Below are 23,048 nucleotides of genomic sequence, written 5' to 3' on the forward strand. Positions count from 1 at the left end.
CTAAGAAACATTTTTTTTTAAAATAGTTTTCCAGTATAAGCGTGGAGAGAAGAGACATGGAAAAAAACCTTCCAAATAACTTGTGAATAAACATGAAATTAAGTCAGGCCAACATAAGACTGAACACAAAAAGCAGGAAGCTAACTGATGAGGAGCTATATATATATGTATATATGTGTGTGTGTGTGTGTGTGTGGTATTGCGTGACAAATTCCACTGACTTGACACTAGTTTGAATTAACTGAGCTCATATGCTGTAATTATAAGTATTAATCTCTCGGTTGAAATCATTTGATTAGGATTTGATGAGTGGGTAGAGAGCACACTTTCTTTTGCCTTATTACAGCAAAAATAATGCACAAGCTGCTCTCTCATTTTAATTATTAACAACTAATGTCAACTCCAGAAAATAGAAATGGTCTCCTCCAATAAGAGTAAAATAAAGTAAAGTGTTTTTGTTCCATGTACATGCACACATGTGAAAACTGTGCATGAGAGCTTCAAAAAACCCTTTTCTAAAAAAACAGACTTGGTGCTTCTGACAAGTCTTCAGGAGTGGGCTAGAAGAGAGAGAGAGAGAGAGAGAGAGAGAGAGAGAGAGAGAGAGAGAGAGCGCGAGTGAGAGAGAAGCCAAGCAGTGCTACATAGCTTTGACAGGGGAAATAGAGGGGCCCACGTGCACATACCGCTTCTATCCTCTTACATAATGTCTCAAGTTCAATACAGACAGCTATTTAAAGAGGCAGGCCTGGTGACATAAAGGTGATATTCTTAGTGGCCCCTGGCTCTGCTTCAAAGCCTCTGGAGTCTATATCAGTCCCAGACACACCATGCTGGATGGATTTTAATACCGTTAATGATATTTTTAGACAAGAGCTGATCATGTCTAAAAAAGCTCCATCCCCTAACCCACCCTAAACCATGTCATATATGCTCCATTGCACCATGACAAATGTTTACCCATTGGCACATGAGTTAACACAGAAAGCATTTTGCATATAGAAAAAGTTTATGACTTTAGTTCTGGAGCTTGCATGTCAAATTCCTTTAAATGTATGGAACAGTCCAACACAGCCCAGACACGAAACCTCGTCTCCACGGAAGGGGGATTGAAATATGCTGCATGTCAACTTTTCAGGAGAGACGAACCAAGGGTGTGTGAAATGAAACCTAACATGTATGATTTAAATTTTCGCCAGCTGATCACAACCCTTTCGACAGAAGCATCTTTAAGGAATACAACCAAGTATATATAAGACAAAGTGTGTAAGCCTTCAAAAGGGGACTAAAGCCATTATCCTGCTAAAGCTAATACAGAAAATTGTGAAATAGATTAAAGACCACTGATGGGCTTTTAGATTACATCCCATATTACGGGGGGTTGTAGGTCAATAATCAGCAGGAATGGATGATCGAGTGGAAAAGACATTAAATACATGAGCTGTAACTGATAATGGGAATCAGCACTGAAGTGCTCTCTCTGTGGGTTTTGGTTACACACATTTATAAATGGATAAGTGCTTCCCATCTACTTAACACTGTAACTTTTGTGGCAATATAAAGCACACATATCAAGATAAATCCACACCAACAAGCAGGAGGGTATTAGTGGTGGTGGGTATTAGGTGGACTGCTGAAATGATGCCTACCTACCAATACTGTCAAAACACTATCTTGGTCACAACCGACGTGAAGTCAGTTCCTGGAAATTTCGTAGGGACTCTCTCCCCTTCCCACACTGGCAGCGTTCCTGGTTTCAGAGCGATCAAAAATGGTTTCGGCAGTGAGTCAGAGGTCTCGTTGTTCCTGCTTTCACGCGAGCATGTCAACAGTAGCACTCAGACGAAAATAGTGACCGAGAACCCACACAGCGATAAGACGTATGATTTGACCCAAAACGCATATCTGCTGTAAGATGACTCAGTCGCTCGGAGTCAGATCTGAACGCGTATACATGTTACAGACCAGCTCAAAATGGAAAGTATTCAAATATTGCGATGACACCGAGCAACGGGGACTCTGTGACCTGATGTCTGACGGAAAAGGGAAAAACAAAGCCTGGAAGTCGACAACAACAGTAACTCAACGGGAGTGTGTCGTGTCATGAGCTCAACGGCAAGCAAGAACAGAGGGCGGACTGGAATACATTCAAAAAGCAAAACACAATCGTATTATTTAAATGGATGCCCAGATAAATCTACTTTGTTTCTCTCAGTACATCTCAGCTGCAGTTCATACTGATAACAGACTGAGGCCTAGGGAATAGGAAATGAAAATAAATTAATGTATAATTTAGCATGTTTCTATTACTGATATGTAAAAGACAAATATTTGTCTATTATTCCATATTACACAAATTTGCCGTTTTTGCTACTTTTTAAAAAATAATCAGTTTGTATTCAAGCAAAGTTTAACACCACATGGGCTAAACAGTAAACTCCCTCTTGCTGACAAACTATGTAATTCACTCAAAAAAAACAAAACAAAAAATGACATCATTAAACACACCAGCATATAAAACAAAAATTAGACAATTGTTGAGGTATTGTAACATGACAGCAGACATGTGATTCTGGAAACAAGTAAAGAAAACCCATTTTCAATAGTGACTAAATGTGAATGCTAGGAATACATTGAGATTACAGTGGTCATTAATTGTAGGATGAACAGTTAACATGAAACTGACAGATTTCTTTAAAACAGAATATGAATGGACTCTAACTTTAGCCTTTGATCCTCAAGGTTTTTGGTAATAAAGCCCAGAAATTCACTCTAAGCCATACTCTTTACAGTGGCAGTCTCTGCATATACGGTCATATAGCAAAAATAACTGCATATAAGCAAAGATATCTTTATCAGGTATAACTTTTCGCCTGGTAGCAAAGTACCTACAAAAATGGAAATGCTACCAAACTTCAATCAGCACTCAATTCCAGATATCTGTACTTTCACATTTACTCTGTAAGCATATGGATGCACTGCTCATTTCTTACACCAAGTTAGCACTGTCCCCTGGTACTTCTACTGTTTACTCATGGCAGACCACCTGTCCAAACACACTGGCTCTCAGATTAAATGGTCAGTTCCACAGTCCTTTGTTTACAAGTATTAACAACATTAAATAAGAGCTTGTAAAAAAAGATAGAAAAAAGTGTTTTTGTAGCCAAATACACACAATTAAAACAGTAACAAATAACAAAAAATGCTTTTTGTAGGCAACCAGAAAAATGCAAGTGTGTCAAACGATTCAACAAACTTCTACTCAAGAACATGCACCTATAAATCGTTTTTTTTCCACGATAGAAAACGTACACATGCGGCACTTACAGCACCCTCCAGCCCACTGTATCACACAGTAAGATTACAACACAGTAACTGTACCACACAACCCACTGCGCCACACAGTAACTGTACCATACAGTAACATTACAACACAGCCACTGTGCCACATAGTAACTGTACCACATAGTAACTGTACAACACAGTAACTGTACCACATAGTAACATTACAACACAGTAACTGTACCACATAGTAACATTACAACACAGTAACTGTACCACACAGGTTACTGGTTCTGTTTTGGAGAGGTAGCCTAACAGGTTACAATGCAATCGCGTTGTAGCGATAACTCAGCTACTCCTATATATGTAGTCAAAAACTTCAGACCAAGAAAATACTCGGTCGGTTTGACGTCCTGGGGAAAATAACTGCACGACAGCGGTGGTCCGTGACTGTAATCCACAATAGCGGCCGGGGGAGCAGGCGCCCGGAGTGGCGAGAGCACCCTGGCGAGGAGCAGCGTGCCGGACTCACCGCGCTGCGCCTCCTTGGACTGCGTGCCGGCTCGCTCCTTTACCGCAGAGCGCGTACTAACCCTGATAACTTACCTACGAGACGTCATGGTGGTCTAGTGGTCGGTCAACGCAGAGATGAAGCGAGTCTTCCGCTTGCCTCACACAGCTGAGTGTGAGCGTTCGTCAGGCGGGGATCAGCTCCGGGAGCCTATCACGGGCGCGCACTCCGCCTCTCGTGCGAGGTGTTCACTTGGACGGAGGGAGGACCGCACATGACAGGCTGGCGCGTGTTCAGGGCTGCATATGGGAAACCTCACGTTTGGCTAAGAATGAGGCACATTAGCAAACAGTTTGCATTCTGCATTTGTTCTTGTATGCGATATGTAGGTTAGTATATACATCTATATACGCGATATGTGTGTATATATATATATGTATATATATATATATATATATATATATATATATATATATATGTGTGTGTGTGTGTGTTCAAAATTGTAGTAAAGTAGTTTCCAGAAAAAAAAAAAAAACGTTTCTGACAGAGGTTCTTCATCAGCTGTGCAAGCAAAGTGCTTCTGAATTAGTAGGAGGAGGAGCCAGTTTATATATATATATGTATATACACTTTTTGACGGGTTTGGCTAGGTATGCTGCATACTGACAGCATATTCTGTTACTGTCACTGCTGAGATCAATAGGCATAGTTCTGTACTGTGCTTTCTGCTGTGCTTTATCCTTTGTCTAAGTGCAAAATTAATTAGAAATGTACTCATTATCCTTTTTTCCTTTCACAGCACAATTGTTAAAATAAAACGTGTTCGATATAAATCCCAACACCATTATCTAATTTTATTTTCAGAGCTAGCCCTCAACACAGACGTACTATTGCATGTGTCGTACAGAGTAAATAATGCGACGTGTGCGGCACGCACCCAAGCGAGCATTGTTTTAGTTTCACTTGTTTCCATCAGGCTCCCGTTTGCATGAGCGTGTTGCAGGAGACAGCTGTGTGCACAGGCTGCAAGCTGTGAAAACATGCACTGACATCACAGGCCGGGGCCAAGCTGAATCTGCCCACAGGATGAAGTTATGCAACTGTCTCCAGCGCCAGGCTTTCATCTATGGATTTCTTCCTCATCCTCTCTGTCCGCTGATATGACCTGATCTGCAGCACTGTGCATTCAAATTCAAAGCGCCAGTGCAAACGTTGTATTGGGATCTCTTGAACTCGCCTGCTGACAGGGGAGATACACGCCATGACACTTTACGAGCTTATTATGAACGGGGGGGGGGGGGGCAAACAAATTCGAATAGTGAGGTCACTGCTTATGCTAGTGAACACGGTACACACCTCCACTGCTACTGGTGTGAAATCCTCTTTGTAACTCTTTGAAACTTACATATTTTCTATAACACACAACAATCTCTTACCAGCCTCCTCTGTGGAGACAGTGATACAGTAAAAAATGCTCTGGGATTGACATGGGACAGGCCTGACCCTTGCCAGTATGTGACTTGTGACTTCACTGCCAAAGGAGTCTCTGGTCAAAAAAAAACAAAACCCAAACATGGGATGAAACAATGGAAGCCACAGAACCCCTGATGTGGCCAGACAGCTGAGGCCTTGTTACATGCTGTAAAAGGCCCCTTTATTACACAAGTGGGAGCATAAAAAACCCAGAGAGGGGCCTCCGCTCATCCAGCCACAGCTAATTTCATCCTTATTTCCCATCCAGTGGACTCAAATGGATTTTTCCTTCACTTGTCACAAGGCTCTGTTTGTTAATAGGGTCTGGTCCCCAAGGCCGTCTGGGCAACCCACAGCCTGCCATGTTGGGTTGAATTTGGGCATTGGATTTGGCATCTGAAGGATGGACATTTTCTGTTCTCAAAAGTCTTCCAAAAAAAAAAAAAAAAAAAAAAAAAAAAAGTACGTCTGTTACCACTTGAGAATTTGTTAGTTCCTTAGGGAAAATGGAGGATTTATCCCCAGACATTAAGATTAATGTTACACACACAGGTTAGTTAGCCAGGGCAGTTTGTTTTACACTTTATTTCATGGTGGTAGGAACACAAGACACAAGTAATAAAGTTAGTAATGGTAACGTCATGCCACTTTCATTCTGAGTGCTGCCCTTCAGTATAGTTCAGTCAAAACAGTAGTTTACAAAGGCCAGTATGGGAATCCACTTGAAGACATAAATAAGATATTGAAAATAGTATTTATACAGTAAATATTATATCTGTAGAGCCCAGAACCACTATTTTTGAGGCATTCTGGAATATTTTCAATGAACAGTATTAATACAATTATTAACATTTATGTATTAATTTACACAACGGGGATGTGGCTAATACACTGGCTAAACTGAGAGCACAGAATGGCATAGATACTGACTCTGTCACCAGTGAGCAAGGATAGATTTTTAAGGCAATTCTCACCCATATTCCACCCAGGCAGCACAGTTTCACCTGGCTGGCCCTCCTTAAAAGCCCAGCACTGTGCACCGTTCAGCAGCCTCTGAGCATGCAGGAGGTCGCTGCTGGTGCAAACCCATCGGCTTGTGCTGAAACGAGCTGGCCTACTAGCAAGAAAAGAAAAGAAACTAGACTAGCTATCGTGTTCGCTGGATCGTTAACACATGGATAGTGTAGAGTATGAAGGACCGTCAGCCAGCGCAGAAATGAGGGCTTTGATTTGGAATACTAAAAAGTCCCCTCACTGCAATTAAATATAAAACCCAATAAACCAATGAAAACCTTGTCTTGGGGGACGGACGGTGGTTATGCCCTAAGTCATGTAAGACAAAGGAACAGAATATGTTTAGTAAAGCGACAAACTTGGTTTTCCAGTGTATAATACTAAAGCAAAAGCCCAACAGATGCACGTTACTAATTTACATTTGATAATTGCAAAATGGACCTGGTTGTCTCATTTTTTTAAAAAGAAAAAGAAAAAAAAAGAAAATAGCAATACAAAGATTTGTTTTCCACAAAAGATAACAATCCTTTACTATGAACAGGCATACTTTGATTAGATTATCGCAATTTACTTTTTAACTTGTATTGAAACTAAAGGTATTTCTTATGACGTTTGGGTCAGCAGTACAAACAATTGCATCACATTTGTTTTCAAACATGTTACAAAAATCATTTTGATATAACAAACCCATGCACTATTATTTCATTCATTATTGTTATTGATACGTTTGCTTACTGTCACGGCTGCGTAAGAACCAGTCATATTACGCAAGGGTCTAAACATTACATCATCCCTTTTGAAAGCAAGTGCTGATAGTATTTTCAAAGCAACAGTTTCATTTGAGCAAAACCATGGCTCCTGAATGCTCGCCATTCCAGGGATTTAAATCATGACTCAAAATTCCAGGACTATTCGGATGTCTTCGCAGCCGCGTGATGACATCTGTTGCTTGGCCCCATTTTGCTGCTATTTCCTGTCCTTGTGCTACAGTGCCTCTCCATGGTAGACAATTGTAACAAACGCTTTTATTCTTGACATTTTCAAAAGTCCAACATGAACATGAGAAATTTAGACTGACAAACAACAGCATGAAAAGAAGTCCATCATCCCCCCCCCCCCCAAATAAACAAAGCAAAAACAAAACTAAAAACAAATCTCAAATCAGAAGAAACACTTACTTTTCAATGCAAGCCACCTGATAAAACTTCTTTTGCCCTGAATGGAATAAGTAAGACAACCAAGGCAAAATCAACCTGACATTTAAAAATTTGCATGCAACAAATTGGTCATTTGTAAAGTCACCATTGATTAGATGTGGCACATGAAACATGAGACAGTCGATTGCAACAGAAATGGAGTTTCCTTGATATTCACAGTCTCGTGTATTTCTGTACTATCTACTTAAGTATGACATCTCACAGGTCACTAAATGACAGCTCAACTTTGCTGATACGATATGTAAATCTTTGAGGAGCGCTTAGTCATTACTGTGGAATGACAAGCTCGGTGTTAGCTCAGAAGGAACATGATGTTAAGGTGGACGGGACTGCGCCCTGGTTACTGGTGCAGCAGGACTCTTGCTGGGCTTAGATAACAGTGACAGTCCAATGCGGGCGAAGCAGGGAGTCACGTATGATTTGTTCATGGAAAGCTGCTGAAAGCTGTAGGCGTGAACTTGCGCAGCGGCTCAGAGGAATGCACGCGGTGGCTGGACTACAGCGTAGGAATTATGGCACCTAGAGAAGGCCATCGTGAGAGGTCAAACAGCACCAGCCTTGTGCGCCATTTCAAGTAATGAGCAAGGTAACATTACATATATATTTGGGGTCGCTCTAAAAGCAACACCAATAACATAATTCGTATTTTCCTTCGTCTTGCAACACCACGAACAACTGCAATCTGGGAAATAAAAGACTATGGATGGAGGTGCAGATCAAATTAAAAAAAAAAAAAAAAAAAAAAGGCTAAGAAATAAAAACAAAACCACCAAACAAAAATTAAAACATTGTGATCTTTTTTTTTTTCAAATATAAAAAGCAATGAAAAGTATACAAAAATAGAAAAATAATTACAGCAGTAGACACGGCGTTGGAGAGGGAGGTGGTGCCAGACTATTTGGCTGAACAGTGTAATATTTTGGGGCTGTTTAAGGCGTCCTCGACTAGCTGCAGGTCCACCCCGTCCACTAAGACGTCTTTCACACAGCCCACGAAGCCTGTGCTGTAGGCCTTAGGGAGGCGACGGGCCACCGACGAATCCTCGAGACCACCTGAGGGAGCAGGGAAAAGGCCGCGTGGTTTAATACAAACGGCACGCGGACTCTAAAGAAGGTTGTGAGGCGTCAGATCATTGGTCATCGTATAGACGGCCCCCTTATCCCCACCTATGCTAATACAGTCTATAGATTATAGGTACAAGGTGTACTGGCCAACATCAACTAGCATGTTGTAAAAGAGAGCAACTATGGGAATGTAATACTATATACAAATAACTATTTATTTATTACACCAAACATAACTCCAGACTCCACAGGGTCAGAAAAAAATTGCAAGAATGAGACACACAGATGAGTGTGTGATTTCAAGAGAGACAGAGAGAGAGAGAGAGAGAGAGAGATAGTGTGAGAGAGAGACAGAGAGAGACAGGAGTGTAGCACGTGAGCAGGCAAGCTGATCAAACAGTGTTGCCTCCTGGCTGGGACGCTCCCTGGCAGCCTGCTGTGTCGCCATGGGGACACTCTCCCATGCGCGTTCTCCCACTCTGGCGCTGCAAGCAGGCGCCCAGGACCCTTGATCTCACGAGCAACGTGCCCCATGTCGTTTTGCTCCTCCCTCACTGTCGTAAGGCTCGTGTGTTTTGAGTGAGAGGATTGCCAGGGCTAATTTCACGCTACAGTTACAGCTGAGGTTACTAAATGACGAGTTGTGAAGGAAGGGATTTGACAAGAACACGTTTGATGTGTGAGCTGTTTGCTGTTCATCTCACTGTGGAGTGTCTATAGCTCCCGGCCCACTGCTGTGGGGATGTGGTGCTGGCCCCACACCGCTCCCTGTGCAAACACACTACAACCTGGGAGGAATTTTAAACCGGGGAAAGAGCGCACTTCTTAATCAGTCATTTCAGTGTGTTCTCCAACTCCATCAGCATCAGTCCGTGTCTGTCTCCATGTTCTGCATGACTGCACCAGAGACGTGGAGTAGCAGTGGCAGGAACACACACACGCACACACATACCCTCCTCTGACATCTCTGGATTAGTATACCATGCCGAGCATAGGAATAGTAATCCTTACTGGCCAATTCCTCCCCAGAGTGGGAAAGATTGAACAACTAGTGTTCGGTCCCTGCTAGGGAACCCATCTCTGCATTAGATGCAGACTTTTCTTCACGGATGTGCCCACAGGATGGGATCTTTGGCTTTTAATAAATCTTCCCTCATGAAAATGCTTTTGGAGTAATAAAAACAAATACAGAGGTGATGCCATCACCGAGAGAAAATTCTGACCGTATTTATTTATTGAATATCGATATGACCGTAGTCTGAAATGAATAGTACCTAGGTGATCTTTCTCTCTCAGAAGCCATACTGCGAATAAATATGAACATTGGGGAGTGTTTCTGAAAGCGCTTCCAGCATTGACAGGAGAGTTGCAGCCCTTTGAGTATTTCAGGGAAAAAGTAGCAAGGACAGATAGTGGATAGAATGGGTAGTGTTAAAGGTAGTTTTAAATCGGATATGGATATATGTGCCAGGTATTTTTGGTTTTCCATCTGAACTGACATGCCTAAACGCAAGACCCATTTTCCAGTAACAACGTAGAATAGAGCGGTTGGTGGTTTTATAAAAGCCCTGCTCATATTAGCACACAAATGCAGCACATGATCATAAGAATATTTCCACGTGCTACAACAGAATGCAACGCTGAAAGCAGAAGAATATAGATGCTTTCCTTCATTTTTTACTGCATTCACTGTGCAGGCGTCGTCTGTTGCCATCCTGTTTGTAATTCATATTTGTGCCACTACAGGTCACCTTTCAGCAGCAGTACCACTTTGACTCTGAAGGTATACTCTGGGTTTAAGGATCACAGGTGGACTCTCCAGGTGGCCAAGGTCCTTCTCTCCCCAGATGGCATAAACATGTGCTAATACGCATAACTGCAAACATAAACCGCATAATGTTATGAGAGTAAAGGGACGGAAATTCAGAACCACACGTGGAGTTTTGGTTTTTTTTTGGGAGGGGGGTTAAGGCGTCCAGAAGGGACAGACCAGATCTAGCGGCGTGGGGAGGTGATGCGTGGTGATTGATGCTGGGTTGTCTTACCAAGCCAAAGGGCACCATCTGTGTCCAGCTGAGTGGCACCTAGAGGTGAGGAGCCTGTGACAGCAGCCTCATTACCGACCTGCAGAGAGCCGTCTCTCAGTGCTCTGATGACAGAGAGGCAGAGAAAGGAAGGGTCACGCGTGGCAGTTTACCAGCAAGCACGTTCGGATGTATTTCGAGCCCAAGGTGGACTAGGCTGGCACGGGGTCGCGGGGTACCTGCTTGCTTTGATGCGAGTCCATCGGTTGGTGTTGACCGGCACGGAAGAGTGCAGGACGATGGGTTTGGAGCCCAGGTCGTAGGTCATCTGGACGCGGCCGTCCACGATGGCCAGGGCCATGTAGTCGGAGCGCTCCACGCCCTTGCCGCTCCACAGGATGAGGCCGTGCGTGGCCTCCGTCCTGATGCTCAGCTCGAACTTGTTCACCAGCAAGGCCTTCTCGCTGCGCCGGAGAGAGGGAAGGCGAGGGTGAGTGCTCGTGCACCAGGTCTTTCGCACGGGGTCTGTGTTTCAGTGTGCCTGCCCTGCAGACTTGGGTGGGGCCTCTCTGTTGATTGCGCAACACTCTGCATTATTTAACTGATGAGAGTCAGATCTAGTGGTGGTCAGGTCACTAACTACGCCAATTACTCAAAAAGCCCGGTGCTTGTCTGTGTGTTGGACTGTAAACTAACGAATCTACGGGAGAGCAGATTGCAGAGATACTCAGTTCATGACGGGCTTTCTGTGCGATTTTTCATCAAACTAGGCCAGGCTTTGGGGAAGGGGACCTAGGCCTGTGAACGCATGAGAGACAGAGAGGGCTGAGAAAACTCTTTAGGCCAGCATCGTTTTAAGATATTCCACCTTATCCTGCCCTCCAGGAACAGAGGCTCTTTCTCAGCTGTGTGGGGTGGGGAGCTGGGCAGTGGACGGAGAGAGGGGAGTGAGGGATGCCCATATTAAATTCTGTTTGATCTGCTCTCTGCTCCTGGTAAGCGGTCCTATGCAGAACGAGCAGGGAGCCAGAGAAGACGAGCAACATCCGTCCGTCCTCTGGGACAACTGTGTCGGCCTCATAGGTTTGGGCTGGAAGAGCCTGGAACTGCAGTTCCGGTCGTTAGGGAGCTGCCCCACACCCCGCACACTCATGCACACACACACACACACACACACACACCTCACACTCCCACCTCACACTCCCTCCTCCACATGCTCCTCTCACTCCCTCAGCTCCAAGCACTCAGATACACAACTGACAGAGGAACTGCTATTTATAAAACAACAGCTCCCATGTTCCCTACTGTTACTGGCATCAAAAGAGCCATTATGCCCAAAGTTTAAGTGCGTGTGTGCGCGCCTGAGTCACAAGTGTGACGCCGTGTGGGCCTGATCACTGTAAACACGTAACACAAACAGAAGCTGGACGATCAACGAAAAAAACCCCAGCAAAAAACAAAAAGACAAGAACAAATAAGACACATGACAAATCTCGACATGACGCAGCACAGCCCGAGCACAGCAAAAACGGAGGGGGACAGATATGACGGGGAAAGGCAGCAGCGGAAACTCAAAAAGCATGGAAAGGAGGAGGCGAGTGGACACGGGTCACTAAACTCTGAGATCGCCGGAGTCGTTCGACTGCTGATGCCGCTGCGCCGCACAGACGGGCGTTAAGTCTCAGGAAGTCTGAGCCTTGGCTCACTGTGTGTGGCTGTGGCTATGTGCCGTAGTCCGGGAGTGTTCAACTTGGCGGGGAGGAAAAGAGTCCAGAGTCAAGCGTTGCATGTCATCTCCAACGTCTCCGAGGCCTACTTCCCGCGGGGCGGTGCAGGGCGGGATACTGCAGCTGGGGGTCAGCTCATGTTCAACAAACTCAGTGGCGAGAAGCTAAGCTCCCCCCCCCCCGAACCCCCCTCTTACCTACAGCCACAGACGCCGGTGCGATCGCCATGCGCAGGTTGCCAACCTGGGGACTACCCGTGCGATTTGAAATAATGACTGACCTTCTTCTCTTTAATTAAAAGACAAAATTTCATTATGCAAATTGCAATAGATGAGGCTGTGATGGAGTAAAGCTGCATAATTATTTGCCATAATTGAATTCCTTCCTAATGAGACACATGTAATGTGCTGACTGGACTCTTTCCACAGATTTTCCCCACCACCGGGCTGCCAGCTAAAGCTCCGCTACCCCTGCAGCGGACTGCCATTCCTGGACCACTCCAAACCGCGCCTCTCATGATCATTCTACCATTAGGAATGAACCTAAAGCTTCGAGAAAATCCTTTTAAGTGGTGCTTAAACATCAAAACTCAACTTTGCCAGTGTAGCCAGATCATTTAAACTGATTGTGACATGAGGGTTTGGTTAATAGGGCTAGCTTTAAAGAGGGGCTTGTGTAGTAGAGTGGTGCTTCAAGTTCATTACACCTCATGCTATAAATTGAAATCGCTAATCTGAATTTACAGGATGAGGTGAGGCAGACTAAGCGAATGGATGAGCTGTTACTATCGTCCACCCATAGGGGGCAGTGCTTCACCCAGGAATGGTCACTACATCACTGCATAGCTCTCTTTATAAGAGAAGATCAAGTGCGCTATTCCTCCTTCAAATAAAGACTGGCATTTCAGCCTCTGCCAGCTCGTTTGCCGCTGTCCTTTGGAAGCCATGGCCTTCAGCCCGTGTGGAGGGAGTCGTGGAGTGGCAGAGGGCAGCATGCCAGCAGACGCAGCTCAGACAGGGGGGGGGACTCACCTCTGGTCTGGTGGGTTCTCCAGGGACTCGGGGCTTAGAGGAGCAGGGGAGAAAATGAAGGGCATGCAATAAGCTCCCAAGAGCGAAGGGAACAACCTGCCACCACCCCCTCTGTGGGGTAAAGGCGCACGTAGGCCAGGGAGGGAACCGAGAGCCGCGGGATACGATTTAAAGGTAGCGTACCCACGGTGATGCCACGACAACAAAGTAATGACGTCGTCAGACGACTCACACGGGACTCTGTTTGCCGTAGAGCGATAACTGAAGTCTCACTGTTGTGTTGTCATATCACTTGCCCTGTTTCCATGATGGTTTGGTGCGGTATAGAGTCAAATGTTTGAATGCTGGGGGGGTGAATGTGGACTCAGGCCCTGTTTGGGGAACGGGTGTCCGGAGGCCTGTCTGCTGAGCAGTTGTCATTGGAGGGGCTAAAACGTTGACTACAAAAATGTAATTGGAACACATAAGGGGAGTGCTGTCTTCTAAGCAAATGTCAGGAGTAAAGGAGGCAGTGAAGAAACACTACTTAGATTCTGAATGAATGTGCTGAGTAAGTTGAGTAGGTGAGCTAAGTGAGGAAATGATTTATATAACCAATATCAGGCTTCCTCGAGTAAAGCCAATCAACAACAAGGCTCTATCAAGAAAATAAATGGGGTCAAACATCCAATTATGAAACCGCATCAGCAGAGAGTTGAAACTGCAGGCCATGGGAAAACTGACTCAAGGTTGTTAGAACAAAGGAGATGCAACGAAGACAGATGCTCAGTCAAGTAAATTGTAAGAGAAATATTATTATATTCCAACCAGCTACAGTCCCAGTGCATTAATGGCCTCTGAGGAATTCATTAACTTTAGTGACTCTGCAAAACCAAATCGTGCTGAATTGATGATACTCATTTTAAGGGGTCGGTCGGCTTTCTCGGCTGAGATTAATTCTAATTCAGCACTTCATTTATACAGAAAGTGACACGCATTAAACTCCGGGCTGGCGTAAGAGTCACTTGAGAGGGCCTTGTTCTTAACTAGTATTGATACCCGAGGCGGCACACGTACACTAGCATTACTGGTCTCAGTTGAAGGGCGTTTTTTTTTTTATTGAAGGTCACCATCCTTGATTAATGTCACATTCACTCGCAGCTTCAAACGCCATTATTGGAAATCGCGGTTAATGATTTGACAAACCAACTGACATGGCTGGAAGGGGAATTTTTCACAGGAGTTACTTAGCATAAGTCAAAACAAATTAAAATGCCACAGTTAAAACCAGGGTTCAGTGCAACCACTTACCCAGTAAATTACATCCAGAAGGAAACAAATAATGTAAAATTAGTGCTGCTAAAACAGAAATTATTATATGTTGTGCTTTTCACTAATGGGGTAGTTAAAAGCAGTTCTAACACCAGCCTGAAAATGGCAGAGCAAAACAGATATAATCTAGTTTGAAGGGTTCAAAAAGGATGAAAACAAGGTACACATCAGAGTTGCAGTTAAACGGGGCCTCATTCAGATTCACGTAACAGTTAATCACATTCACCACAGGTACAGTTGTGAGAAAAAGTTTGTGAAAACTTTGTAATTATCAGGATTTCTGCATGAATGGCTCCTAAAACTTGATCTTCACACAAATCCTATTAATAAACAGACAGTCATATAGGTGTTTGGAGTTTAATTTGAAGTGTAATTTAAATTTACATTAAATCAAGATATGTAATGAAAGAACGCATGTGCACCTTTAGAATAATGATCTATTGAAAAGGCAGTAATTGGAGTCAAGTGTTTTAATCAGTTCATGTGTGAGCTTTACCTGTCCTAAAGAAAAAAAAGTTCCTTGCTCTTCACGACAGAGAGGGGTTGGATTGCATTCCCAAGCCATTAGTCCACATTCAGACGAACTGTTCACAAATGGGAAAACTTCACTAGCGTTGCCGCTTTTTCTAGGAGCGAGTGCCCTACCAAGATAAGTGCAAGGGCACGCTGTAGAGTTCTCAGGGAAGAGAGAGCGACAGCCGTAAAAGAGCTGCAGGCGTCTCCTCCACTTAATAATGACCGTGTTCATGAGCCCACTACCAGAAAGGCTCTGAAGCAGAGTGGTATTCATGGGAAGTTGGAATCACTGCTGCTCGCCAAAGAAACCCCCCTGAAATCCCCCCTCCTGTGCCACCACCACCAACTTTTCCTTGGAAAAGACTACGTTAATGCTCCACAGCACCAGGAGAACAAAGTTTTGTAGACAGATGAGACAAAAGTTGTTGTTGTTGGAAAAAATGTACACAGAAATATGTTTGCAGTAAAGAAAACACAGCATAGCCACATCAAAACCTCATCCCAGCTGTGAAGCATGGTGGAGGGCGTATGGTGGTGTGGGGCTGCCTTAGGGCCCGTACAGCTTGCAATTTCTATGGATTCGCTGAAATCTGAGATGTATCAGAAAATACAGCAGAATACCAGCGAGCCTGTCTATGATGCAGAACTCAAAAGGAGGTCTCATAATGCGCCATGACAGTGATCTGAAAGAGCAGGACTAAATCGACACGGTGGCACAAACAGAAGAAATGACACATTTCACGGTGGCCATGTCAGTATCCCTGACCTCATTTCCACCGAACTATTGGGGACTGATCTGAAAGCAGTCTGCCAACTACACAGGAACAGAATGCATTCTCCACAACACCTGACCACTGCACAAAACTGATCTGCTGCTACAGAAAGCCTCCGTTTGAGGCTACTGCCAATAAAGTAGGTTGTGCTAATTACTAAATATAAGGGTTCACACACTTTTTCCATTAATAACTTTGGTTGCTTAAAACCATTTGTTCAATAAATATATGGTGCTGTTAGAGTGCTGTTGGTGTTATATGACTATATTTATCTGTTATTGTTCTTTATATTAGACCATATGTTAGGAGCAATTCATGAGGTTCATAGCCTTTTTTCTCACAGCTGCATAAAGATATCTTTTACTCTAATGCAACTCCACATGCTCTCCATAGCGAAGGTGAACTTACTGCAGTGTTTCTGCCTGACACAATGCTCATCATGCATGTTACACATGCCTGTATGTAAGCAGTTTATAATGCACCTGACAAGAAAGCACCTTATCAAAAGAATTGGATTTTTGTTGGGAGGTGGGGTGAATACAGGGTGTGAATATCAAACAAATGAAGGCCTGCCTTTTGATGACTACACATTTATGGGATACTCATGGGCCATAACAAAAAAATAATATGATTTGATTTGTTTGGGTTTGTTATCTTGGTCATGGTACCAAGTTAACCGCTAAGATGGATTTAGAACTGGGTTAGTTTGGTTTGAATTAAATCTATCCCAGAAGAGACCTGGGTTACTTACTCAGGGATCTCATTGGTCAGTTGGCTTGGGGGCAGAGAAAAGACAACAAGGAACGTTCATATGAGAGACACAGGAGAGACAGACAGACAAACCAACAGACAAACAGGTAGGCAGGAGGACAGACATTTGAAGCGCAATGCCCAGGCAGACAGATAAAGACAAATATTTCAGCAGGTTTAGAAACCCCAGATCTGTACTGTTGATAGTCAAAAGCAATAACAGTAATGGCAATTATGTACCGCAATTATATAGCTGTAGTTTAGCAGAATTAAATAGGGCCGCTAGCGTATTCGTCCTGAAATGGGAAATGTAGTAAAAAAGACACATCAGCTTCATCCATTTTACCAAAGATTACTGAAATGTTGACGTGTGCACTGGTCCTAATGATACAGGGACACAGACATGCGTACTTGCGGATGAGAAGTTAGCTCACGACTGAATCAGAAAGCAATTAGACGGCCAAGCAGAGGTGCCGTTCTCTGTGCGCTCTACTGGACGTGGGGTTTTGAGCTTCTGGTAATGATTTCACATAATATGTCAACTACAGAAGAGTTTTCTGAGGTCGTGGAGTAACCGGCTAATTGGCGCGGCTCACCGAAGACCAAAGTGACACACAGTGGAAAACGGGGAGATGAGATTGAGACGAAGGGAGCCGCACGAAGGGAGCGCGGAGGGCTTAAGAAGGTGCCCGAAACTCGTCAACATGGGGGGGCTAGGAGAGTAGAGACCCAGGGAGAGCGTTCAGGACACTCGCTCGAGGCGAAAGAGACATTCGTGAGGACGTTTCGATATGAACCTTCTTACCTCTTAGTGACTCCGTTGTGATACTCGATGAACGTTCGGCCATTGAAAGCGACGGCCTCAGACTGGCCGGCGGCCTTTTCGTAAGTAGCTGAAAATGAGGATAGGACACACTCCTTAATTGCAGAGGGCATGGGGTGATCATACTGTAATTCCTTTGCTTGTGTAGTTTAATTAAGGCTAAACAGGATGTAGGTACAGCTGGGTTAATCAGGGCCAGCTCAGAAGTGCTAGTTGGCTCTTTGTGTGCACATATTGAGAATGAATTCAAAGAGAAAAATTAGCAGGTGTTAGTATTTAAGACAAAAATAGCAGGCAAGTGAAATGGCCAAATGGTGCTTTGCTGAAATCTTTGGCTACTGGTTCCAAACAGGTGCAAAAAGGCTTAAGTTAATCTTACCTTTAGGGAAGAAGGGGGTGGGGGGGTGGGAAGGCTATATTAGGAAGTGGATTTTGGGAATCTGAGGGAAGAGCGCGGAGCTGGAGCAGGGAAGTGCACTCACTGTTCTGGCAGTGGAGGCCCGTGTAGCCGTAGTGGCACTCGCACTCGTAGCTCTCAAGCTGCGGGATGCACCTGCCGTTGTTCTGGCACACGCTGGTGGCGCATGGGTGGTACGGGAACATGGACACATCGCTGGAGTGGAGCGCGTTCTCCATGCTCAGGATTGGCCTGCCCATCAGGGTGATCTGCAGGAGAGCGCCACGGCGCAAAAAGCCACATGGTTCCTGTGGTGAGGCTTTACCGGGCTGCAGTGTATGCTGCCACCAAGGACTACTGCAACCCGTAAGCAACGAGCAGCACTTACCTTCTGGATGGCACCTTTAAACCCCTCCTTCAGAGCTGCTGCTCTGGCCACTTTGTGGAAATCTGGAGCTCCACCCACAAAGAGGGACTCCTTCAGATTGAGATCTGTATGCTGGTTCTAGAGGGCACAAAGAACCGCGAGAACCTACAGTGACACACTGCTATTATAGCCATCAACTCTGTTAAACCAAGCAATATTATAATTATAACATAGTGTCATGGCTGAATGGGTGTCAGTATCAAAGTATAGCCAGCCTATATAAAAGATGACTGGCATGAGGGGACTCAGCGATTGAGTTTTAATCCTTTGGCACATCGATGTGCCTGATGTATTACAAATAATTGATGCATTACATGAAATATTTCAGTGTAGCTCTCTGAATAGCAAATTATTCAGGCTCTACAGAAAAAAGTGAGGATAGACATAGAGGGGGAAGACAAAGAGGATTTGGAGCGATTGAAGTGAAAACAACTGGATATGGATGGGTTTTTAATGACGGTAAAATGAGTGGGCGGCTGCTCCGCGGACCTTAACTGGCAGATCGTGTGCGGAGCAGATGACCATGAAATCAGTGTTTTCCAAACTGCTTTAAAATCATTTTTGTACGAAGCAACATGTATATAGAATTGAAGGATCTTTGTTTTATATCGGGCAATAATTGCCTCAGGAAAGAAAGTTAATTGCTGGTGAAAAAAAAAAAAAAGAAGAAAGATGGAACATCCAAATACATTTGCCAGTTTCTGGCATGGAGTCCAGCTCTGATCCCAGCACTGAAGAAAAGGAAAAAAACCAGCCAGCACTGAGACAGGCAGGGGCTTGAAAAGACCTGGCTGTGCACTCGTGAGCCTGCCCAAGCTAGTGGCTGAGCCAGGCCACAGGAGCCGGGTCTGTTTCAGGCCAGCTGCCATGCGATGTGGGCAGAGCAGGCCGGAGCGAGGAGCTCTGACACGAAGCCGCCGTGCACGGGCAGCCGTAGCCTGGAAGAGACACTTTCACTCTCCGTCTCTCCCTCTCGCGGGCGCTCCGCCGGAGCGCACAGAACGGCCGACCTTACAGGCGAGTTGCTCGGAGGGCAGGATCAAATGGCAAAAAAGAACAAAGTTTGGCTTTCGCGCGCGTGCTGGCTCGCTAGCGGCTTCCTGCCTCTTTCTCCATTTCTCCCGCCCTCTGTTATTTTACTGTCTCCACTGTGAGGCTGTTAACGGTCCTCCCACATGGAACTAATGAAGACGTTTCATTGTAGTACGGAGGCTGCTGGAACAATGGTGGTCAAACGAGAACGCTCTCCCTTGCCACCCCCATACCAGCTGGCCCGAGGTGAAAGCCAAACTCTTCTCGTCTCTCCCTTTTTCTCCCTCTGTCTCATTCCCTCTCTCTCTCTCTCTCTCTCTCTCTCTCTCTCTCTCTAGCATATGGAATGGTGTGAACACGGAGCCCTGCCGATCCTCTGCTCCCCCTGCCTGCCTGCTTCAGATGGAGAATGGAGCGGAGATGAACAACGGGTTACTCGATGAGACTGCTGGAGGGAAGGAGGAGGGTGGAGTGAGTGGTCAAGTCATTACCTTGCGTGATTTCTTATATCCAGACAGCACACAAAATAAGAGCACGGGTGGGGGGTGGGGAGAAAAAAATGTTACCAGAGAAGAAAAATCAGAATGTCAGTACAAACAGAAAACCATGCAGCACAACATAACCTAAGTCCACACCCATATCTACAAGAAAGACATGCAGGGCATAGCTACATATGTATACATATATTTGTGTGAGGAAAAAAAAGAGTTCTAAACAAACATTCAGAGGAAATCTAAAATCGGATTCTATAAGTTAGTATTTGTTCGACAGTAGTGCACCCACACGCTATTTTGATTTGCTTCATGGCACGCTGGTTTAGTTAGAGCTCATTTGGTGTAGCAGTGGAGAGTTCAGTAGGAAAACATTTATCCTGGGGTGCGCTGTGTAGGCCTGGAAGAGAGCCTTTCATAGCAGACTCCCACTCGCCGCCAGGGTTTGTCCCCATCATCCCTTTAATAACGTTTTCTGACTCTGTCGTTGGAACCAAACACAATTACCATAAGCAGGATGGCTTGATAAGAAAGGCAGGCCATACCATCTTTTAGATGGCTTTTTTAGACTTAAATGCTAATGGGTCTAATCACAGATTTTAGTGTAACTGGAGGAAGGGTTCAAACTGTTCTGAGGCCTACATTTGCGCCTACATTTGTGTCATGTGATCAGTGGAATTTTGGAGCTTTTCTCAAGTGACGCCTAGACTCCGGATGTGGTTTGCGCGGACTTGCGTGAGCGGGTGCACAGCTGTGGGCTCTGGGCATGCACGTGAGGACCGCGCCGTTCGCGCAGTAAAAACGGAAAAGGTGCGCGCGGATCACAGAAGCGCCTGCCCGAGGGGCCTGTGGCGAGAGCGCTTTCAAAGCACCACGCACACACACGTGCCACATACGCTACAAGCCGTGCGCTCTCCAGAAGCCGAACTTCACAAGATGCGCCCAGCAGACCATGAATTTCTCATTAGCCAGCAAACAGCACGGCCAGGCAGAGAACAAAATTGGCTCCACATTACGCAGCTCGTTAAGTGTCGTGAGGGTATTTGAACTGAGGAAATACTGTGCTGCATTAGCAGGGCCGCGCAGTAATCTGGTGCCAAGGCTGTTCTCGTCTGGCTTGGGTGTAGCAGTGCAAGTATGGCTGGCGGCAGCTCTCTCACCGGGGCCTCTCCTCGCGCGGGGTCTCGGCCGTTCATGTTGAGCTCGCCCTTGCGGTTCGCCCGCTCCAGATTCACCGTGTTCCACACGTTCAGCTTCAGCTTCTCTTTGCTCCTGTGACCACGAGCAAACGAGCAAAAGAAAACACGCACGCGTGCGCCAGTCACTGCAGGCCTTGTGTTTATCTATCATCTCTACAACACCAGTACTATTATCAAAGAAGAGTTCATTTCGTAGGGGCAAACCACTCCCAGCCTCTGGAAATGAGACCAAAAAGGCTTCCAGATCCTTCCAGATTTCACAGTGAGAGAAAATTCACATTCTCTGCCTACCTAATCACAGCGGGCCCCTTGCCCAGATCATATCTGAACTCGAGGATGCCATCATTCAGCGCGAGGGAGATGAAATCTCCTTTTCCGTCCGTCTTCTGACCATTGTAGAAGATCATGCCATTTGAGTCGTTAGCCAGCAGGACCACAGTCATGCTGACCTTATGCCTACAGAGAAACAGACGCATCTCACTGAGCTGCGAACAGGATGTACGCAGACCACATTACTGTGATTACATAGTGACAGCTGGTTTGCAAAGCATGCGTACGCCATGATTACCTCAAATCATTCCCATATGAATGCAGGCCCTTTAACTCCAGGTAGGAGTCCCCGCTGAAGAATGGAATGTAAGTCCCATTTCTGTCTGATACTGGGAAGGAGTGAAAAATTAGAACAGATGAACAGTAATATAATGACAACCAGTTTGGGTAGCAATTCACACACTACACCCCTACAGCCTACATTTCCATGCGGCCTTCCCAGTCCAGTGGCGTATAAAACAGGGCTCCTTTCTGTGCTCAGCACAAAGCGCCCTCTGCTGGCCAGAGCACTGCACTGCACTGCGGATACTCGCCCAGAACGTTCAGATTTGATCAGATAGAGTAGGTAGAACAACTGCTGGCTCGCACGGGGGATGCGGAGTTATTACTTCTATTGTTTTTACCACATATCCCCACCCTATCTCTCTCTCAGCCCTCCGACTCACTCACTCTAGTGCATCATCCTTATCTCGGTACCTTTTTCCCCAGACGCGCTGCCCGAGACCCCATTAATCATGACGTGAAGCTGACTGATACAATTACTCATCTCATTGATTTAAGCGATTAAAAAAAAAACAAAAAAAAAACAGTGCACTCAATATGATGGGTGCACTCAACTCATTGATTTTTTTTCACCTCAATTTGTTTTAATCACTAGCTAAAGAACTACTCTGTGGCCTGACTGCACGTGAACGTGTGTTTGTGTCTGTATGCGTGCATACGTGTGTGTGTGTGTGTGTGTGTGTGTGTGTGTGTGTGTGTATGTGTGTGTGTTTGTGCGTCTCTGAGTACATGCGTATGCCTGCATCCTGAATCTGTCTCTCAGGCTTCCTTTGAAAATTCAGTGGTGTGAGGGACAGCTTGGAAACTATAGAAGTGCGGACAGAGAGATAGAGAGAGAGAGACAGAACAAAAACATTGAAGTCTACAGCACAACTGAAACCACTAAAAAGCGCCACGTCTCCTGTGTCTCCGGCAGCCGATTCCCGGCTGCCTGCGGGAACGCCAGCTCTCCAAAGGCGTCACCTGAGGGTGGCAGCTCGAGTGTCACCCGTTAAGAACCACATCAGTAGTGGGACAAACAGACAAAAATCCCTTCAGCTCCTGCTGCCTGTCCCCAGCCGGCCTCCCGTCTGTTTGATCTCCCGAATCAGCGTGGAGACGCAGACCCGACACAGACGCAGGAAAGAATTCATCTGCGTCTCTACGCAACCCTCCAACTGCAACTGCTGCGAAGGCACGCGGTTTTCCATTTGCCCCGACACCTATCTGAGACTTACCTTATAACTGGTTTGAGTCAGATTATTTAGTCCATTATTTAGTCCCACTCAGAGACGATGGGACCTGCCCAAGCCATCTTCCGTATGAAATCAATGAGAGCTTTTCCGCCGCCGCCGGGTAACGGGCCGCCGCCGCCTCCCAGCGCGAGTCAGCCAG

At 45.4% G+C, this 23,048-nt stretch overlaps 2 protein-coding genes across 8 annotated transcripts in view; both read right to left on the reverse strand.

Moving 5' to 3' along the window:
• Positions 1–4,000, reverse strand: part of ptpn11b (protein tyrosine phosphatase non-receptor type 11b) — a 21,483-nt gene extending 17,483 nt beyond the window's left edge. The window contains exon 1 of the mRNA XM_027014539.2: positions 3,889–4,000. Coding sequence (XP_026870340.2) covers positions 3,889–3,902 — 14 coding nt within the window. The 5' untranslated portion in view covers positions 3,903–4,000. The remainder of the gene's footprint in view (positions 1–3,888) is intronic.
• Positions 4,001–5,823: 1,823 nt separating this feature from the next.
• Positions 5,824–23,048, reverse strand: part of agrn (agrin) — a 154,630-nt gene continuing 137,405 nt past the window's right edge. For 4 of the 7 annotated variants that reach the window (XM_035522436.1, XM_035522435.1, XM_035522439.1 and 1 more), the window contains 12 exons: positions 21,631–21,721; positions 21,354–21,518; positions 21,024–21,135; positions 19,864–19,875; positions 18,302–18,418; positions 17,999–18,182; positions 17,499–17,586; positions 16,695–16,718; positions 13,344–13,376; positions 10,825–11,049; positions 10,607–10,710; positions 5,824–8,549 (listed from right to left, as the gene is read on the reverse strand). In XM_035522436.1, coding sequence (XP_035378329.1) covers positions 8,392–8,549; positions 10,607–10,710; positions 10,825–11,049; positions 13,344–13,376; positions 16,695–16,718; positions 17,499–17,586; positions 17,999–18,182; positions 18,302–18,418; positions 19,864–19,875; positions 21,024–21,135; positions 21,354–21,518; positions 21,631–21,721 — 1,313 coding nt within the window. In that variant the 3' untranslated portion in view covers positions 5,824–8,391. The remainder of the gene's footprint in view (positions 8,550–10,606; positions 10,711–10,824; positions 11,050–13,343; positions 13,377–16,694; positions 16,719–17,498; positions 17,587–17,998; positions 18,183–18,301; positions 18,419–19,863; positions 19,876–21,023; positions 21,136–21,353; positions 21,519–21,630; positions 21,722–23,048) is intronic. The other 3 variants (XM_035522440.1, XM_035522437.1, XM_035522441.1) reach the window with 1 other exon arrangement.

Source organism: Electrophorus electricus, chromosome 24, assembly GCF_013358815.1.
Source record: "Electrophorus electricus isolate fEleEle1 chromosome 24, fEleEle1.pri, whole genome shotgun sequence".
In the NCBI taxonomy this organism is placed as follows: Eukaryota; Metazoa; Chordata; class Actinopteri; order Gymnotiformes; family Gymnotidae; genus Electrophorus; species Electrophorus electricus.